Source organism: Drosophila busckii, chromosome 2R, assembly GCF_011750605.1.
Source record: "Drosophila busckii strain San Diego stock center, stock number 13000-0081.31 chromosome 2R, ASM1175060v1, whole genome shotgun sequence".
Lineage (NCBI taxonomy): Eukaryota > Metazoa > Arthropoda > Insecta > Diptera > Drosophilidae > Drosophila > Drosophila busckii.
Window position 1 is genome coordinate 3,890,425 of NC_046605.1, and position 6,000 is coordinate 3,896,424.

General features: G+C 37.6%; 1 protein-coding gene across 3 annotated transcripts in view; it reads left to right on the forward strand.

Annotated features, from left to right (window-relative positions):
- Positions 1–5,361, forward strand: part of LOC108596203 (terminal nucleotidyltransferase 5C) — a 50,807-nt gene extending 45,446 nt beyond the window's left edge. For 2 of the 3 annotated variants that reach the window (XM_033293103.1, XM_017981719.2), the window contains exon 2: positions 3,054–5,361. In XM_033293103.1, coding sequence (XP_033148994.1) covers positions 3,054–4,748 — 1,695 coding nt within the window. In that variant the 3' untranslated portion in view covers positions 4,749–5,361. Of the gene's footprint in view, positions 1–300; positions 525–3,053 lie in introns of those variants that run through there. The other variant, XM_017981720.2, reaches the window with a different exon arrangement.
- The last annotated feature ends 639 nt before the right edge of the window (positions 5,362–6,000 follow it).

The following is a 6,000-nucleotide window of genomic DNA, read 5'->3' on the forward strand; positions in this document are numbered from 1 at the left end:
CTCAAACTCTTGCGCGCGCCTTGTGACGTCAGCTGCTGCTGCAAAGCTCTTTTTTTCTTTTCTATGTGCGCTCGCGCTCTTTGGCGCTTACGCTCTCGCAACGTCGGCAGCGTCGAACTCAAACACGAATCTCTCACTCTAACGCTGTTCGAACTTCGTCATTGCTCTCTCACACAAACGAGCGGAATTTTTGAAACCAACGAATATCGCGAATATTCTAAAAACAATAACAATTCAAACGCGCAACTCAACGCAACACGCAGCGCGCTTGCTCCCGCATATAAGAAAAAATTTAATTTTAATAAACTAAGTGTTGAATTTTGTAGCAATTGTGCGTTCGAGTGTTAGTGCGTGTGTGTGTGCTAAATACTAAATACAAAAGCAAACAAATACGCGCTTGTTTATTAAATTGTGTCGCCCAATTGGCGGCGTTTAGTGTTTAATACACTTGGCAAGGAAAAAATCAAAACTAAAGAAACTTAAAGCGTTTAAAAGTTAAAAGTTGTCTGCGCCTTTTAAAAGCGGTAATGCTTAAGTTTTAATATTATAATAGTTAATATAAAATATAAAATTTAAACAAACACACTTGTTAAGTTACACTTGTGTGAGCTTTGCCGCCGACTTTCAGCTATTGTGTTTTTCTCTTTTTTTTATACATACACACATACATATATATTTTATGCTGCTGCGGTAGAAAGAAAAAACAACGATTTTCACTTTTATTTGAGACCAGTACCCCCGAGTTCGGTCTTGTCTAGGCCAACAACAACAACAACGGGGCACGCCACAAAGCCCACAGACCGAATACACCTGTTTGCGTGTCTATGTGTGTGTCTGTGTGTGTGTGTGAGTTGCTATGCAACTGCAGCTAAACATAATCAACACACACACACATGCAAACAATATAAATGAAGCTCATAATGAGCAACAACAAATATGAAGCTAAAAGAAATTGGTGAAAATTGCAGCGTTAATTTATTATTTGTGGAAAAAGTACACACACATACAAATACACACACACACACACTATTACATACGTACGTTGTGAAATTCGTGCAAATAATTAAAAACTTTATGTATTTAGTTTTATCATTGCCTAGCGTCAAAATTTTGTTATCTCTCAACTTTTAGTTGCATATTTAACCAACAAATTAAAGTGGCTTAATTTCTTGTTTATTGTGTTAATTTTTATTTAGTGAAAGCTGCAAAAATCACACAAAATTTAGACTAGAAAATTACGTAAAGTTTAGCAACAATTAACAAACAATTAATGCGCATAGTTCCAATAATTGTTAGCAGACTTCGATGTTGCAATAAATAAAGCTGCAAAAATTTATGCAAAAAGTCTGTGAATTAAACCACGCGACAATTCTCAAGCTTCGGCTTGAATTTTAAGCAAAGCTTTCAAAGTTTATACGTGGCAAAGTAACCAGAACTCGAAACGCAAGATATCAACAAATAAATTGTGCATAAGATTTGCTGATAAAAAGTACACAAAAAAAAAAAATAAACTAAATTTCTTAAGTAAATAGTCGCCACTGCTGTTGCTGCTGATAAAAGTACAAAACACACAAAAAAGAAAAAAACGAAATCACGCTAATGCCAAAGCGAAACAAAAATAAATTGTATATAAAAATAAATAACCACAGATAGAGCTAAATGATAGATATAAAATAAACGCCGCGATATCAACCCAAAAGTCGAAACAGTAGCCAAAAAAATAGAAACAAAAGCAAAGAAAGAATGAAAGAAAGAATTTTGTGTCGATAACAACGCGGAAATTTTAACTCAATAGCAAAGCATAAAAAAAATTAAATCAGCATTAAAAAGAAAAAAAATTTTGCTGCTGCTGTTGTTGAGCGTTAAATTGTATTAATAAACAAACAAATAAATTTTTAACAAATAAACAAGGCAACGTCCAAATTGTTGTATGTGGAAAATTCTGAGTAAATTATAGCAACAGATGTGCGTGTGTGTGTGTGTGTGTGTTTAGGTGTCCCCAATTTCGAGCATTAATTAATTAAAATTTAGCTGCGTGACATTGAAATAAAAATTGCAAATATTGCTGGTCTATAAAAATTAAAGAGCTAAAAGCGGAACTATAAATAGCCGCCTTATAAAGCAGCTAAAAGTTTCCCGTGGGCAACCAAAAAAAAAAAAAAAACAAATTCAATTAAAAATTAAAAGCGCTTTTTATTAGCAGCAGCTCAAAGCTTTATTGGCAACAAAAAGTTAACTTAGAACGAATTGAATATTAAAAACTAAAACTCTTGTTATTAGTTTTGTTTAAAAGCGTTAAAGCTTAAATAAATAATGTATATTATAAATATATTAAATAAGCAGAAAGTTAACTAGGCAGCTAATAAAAGCAGAAAACAAATGCAATTGAAAATAAAAAACGATTTTTATTAGAAGCAGCAAAAACTTTACTTAAGTTGAATTAAATATTTAAAGCTAAGACTTAAAATGAAATATATCTAAATAAATTTAAATAGGCAGTTAAAAAAAAATGAAGAAATGAAAATGATTACAAAATTATGACAAAAATTAACTTAAAATAAAAACTTTTTTATTGAATTTGTTTAAAGCCTTTATAGTTTAAATAAATATATTCTTAATATATTAAAAAAGCAGAAAGTTAAATAGGCATATAAAAAAAAGAAAACAAAATTCAATAAAAAATTAAAAGCATTTTTTATTAAAAATAATAATAAGTTATATAAGCAGCTGAAAAGAAAAAGAAAACAAATTCAATTAACAGCAACAACTTTTTATTTAATATCAAAATTATAACAAAATGATTATAAATAAACTTAAAATAAACTGTGGTTAATTCATATGTTTAAAGTTTTTATAGCTTAAAAACTTATTTATATATGAAATTAAAATAGGCAGCTAAAAAAAAGAAAATTTAATTAAAAGTTTTTTTTATGTTTATTTAATATCAACTATGAACTATGAATACAAACATAATTTAAAATTAACTAAAATATAACTGAATAAATCTTCTAATTTTATAACTAACTAATTTTGTTCGATCTTTTCACTTGCAGTGCGGGACACTAGACGGAGCCGCCGAACCTTTGTTTCATCAGCAGCGCAACAACAGAATGGACGTCTACCAGATTGACGATGGTTTCCACTCGGATGGCGGCACTGAGACGCCGCCGCCGTCGCCGAGCTCGGGCTCATCCATTGCCTCGACCTCGGATCATGGCTCGCTGGAGAGCGTCGACACTGGGGGCACACAGCGTCTGGCCGTGCTGTCGTTCGAGCAGGTGCGCAAGCTGCACAATGTGATGGACGAGAAGGTGGCCATACATGGGCGTGGCAATTTCCCAACACTCGAGGTGACACTCAAAGATTTGGTGAATCTGGTGCGACGCAAGCTGGAGGCGGATGTGAATGCTGGGGGAGCTGGAGTGCTGGTGAAGGATATACGTCTGAATGGTGGCGCCGCTAGTCATGTGCTGGCCAGCGAGGATCAGCCGTACAACGATTTGGATTTGATATTTGCCATTGAGCTGAGCTCGCCGCGCGTCTTTGATCGCGTGAAGACCGCGGTGCTGAACACGCTGCTCGATCTGATGCCCGAGGGCGTCTGCAAGCGTCGCATCTACACGTGCTCCCTGAAGGAGGCGTATGTGGGCAAGATGGTGAAAGTGAATAACAACAATGATGGCGATCGCTGGTCGCTCATCTCGCTGGGCAACTCGCCCGGCCACAAGAATGTCGAACTGAAGTTTGTCGACACGATGCGGCGCCAGTTTGAATTCTCAGTCGATTCATTCCAAATTGTGCTGGACTCGTTGCTGCTGTTCTACGACTGCGCCGCTTTGCCCATCTCCGAGAACTTCTATCCCACGGTGGTGGGCGAGTCTGTCTATGGGGATTTTCAGGAGGCGCTCTATCACTTGCAAAAGAAACTGATCTCAACGCGACAGCCGGAGGAGATACGCGGCGGCGGTTTGCTCAAGTACTGCAATCTACTCGTGCGCAATTATACGGCCGTCGACTCGCAGCTGATCAAGACGCTGGAGCGCTACATGTGCTCCCGCTTCTTCATCGATTTCCCGGACATCAACACGCAGACCACCAAGCTCGAGGCCTATTTGCGCAATCACTTCTGGGGCGTCGACGAGGAGCCGCTGCAGTATGAGTACCTGATGCATTTATATCATGTGGTCGAGATGTCCACAGTCTGCCTGATGGGCCACGAGCGTCGGCTGACGCTCATGTTGATACACTCGCTGGCCAATCAGGTGAAGCAGGCGCAGGATCATCAGTATCAGCAGCAGCAGCAGCAACAAGCGCAGCAGCAGCAACAGCAAGCGCATCATCATCATCAACAGCAACAGCAACAGCAACATCATCATCATCAACAACAGCAGCAGCTGTATCTAACACAGCAGCAACAACTGGAGCAGCAATCAACGTCACAGCAGCAGCAGCAGCAGCAGCAACAGCCTGTGCTTGCTTTGGTTGCTGCTGCGCCAGCGCAAACGCCGCAAACACAAACGATCTATGTGCAACAAGCGCCGCCTGCCGTTTGTTGCAGCAGCAGCAGCAATAGCAGCGCTGCTGGCGCCGCTGCAGCAACAGCAACAGTTGCCGACAACACAACAGCAACACAAACTATACAAATACAGGCGGGTCCGCCGGGTCTTATCTATGCCAATGGCGTCTACTATGCACCTGTGATTCCCAGCACCATTTGCACCTGCAACTCCACCTGGCTGAGCACGTGATTGTTGTCACAACAGCAGCAGCAGCAGCAGCCAACACAACAGCAACAACAACAACAACAGCAGCAGCTTAGTCCGCCTGCAGCCTCAGCGGGCAGCTTGGTGCTGACTTCACAACAAATACACAATTGGCCCGTCTACAAACCGCAGCAGCAACATCAACAACAGCAACAGCAACAATTCGAGGAGCAACAATTAGGCACATACAGTGGGCAATTTGCGTATTTCTATCCACATGACGGCTCGGCGCCCAGTTTGCTGCTGCTCGGCGAGGATTCCTATCTAAAAGTTGACTAAGCCGCCACGCCCCTCACACCGTACCCTCAATTGTTCCTTTTCCCTTTTCTAACATTAATTTTTGTACGACTGCAAAAGACTTTCCACGACATATGCATCATCTATATATATTATATACTAAACCTTATACTCGACTGAAGGCCGCTGTCAGTTTAGACATTTGTTGTTGCTTCCCCTAATCTACACACACACACACACATCTATACACACACACATATGGGACACCCGCATAACTGTAGAAGAATCAAACTAAAAAAAAATCTATTTGCATCTAGTATTTTTTTTCTGTCATTTTTTGCGTCGCCTAAAAAAATTATTTTGTATGCAAACAAAAAATTCAATTTCATTTTAGTTTTAGTCTTAATTATTTAGTTTTTTTTTTTTTGCAAAAGAAAAGAAATTTATATTTGTAATAAAAAACATGTAAAAAACTGCGACGCAATTAACTAAAATTGTTTTTTAATTTGTTTTTCCAGCCACCCCCCTCCCATATAATAAAAGAATTTCTGTCGTATGCTGTAAGCGAGAATTCCAAGCAAATTAACTATACAAAAAAAAAAATACATAAAATCTTATTAAAAAAATATATCTATTATATATACATTTTGAAATGACATGTAAATAAATATTAGTCAAATTTCAGCACTAAATACATAACTGTAACTGTACAATCAAACAAATTGTTAAACAACTGTGCAGAATTTGTTAAAAAAATAATGAAAAATGTATCTCAGCGTAAAAGTTGCTCAATCAAAGTAAAAACAATTTATAGAAAACTTTAAACATAATCTCTTAAGCAAAACAAATTTTTTGTGTAAAACTACAAAGTGCGTGTGAAGTTTGATTGATTGATTGATTGACTGGCTTTGGTTCGTTTGTTGATTATAACTTGATGGGTGATAATTTATGAATGATTTAACTGATATACATATAAAACATATTATATTATTATATATAT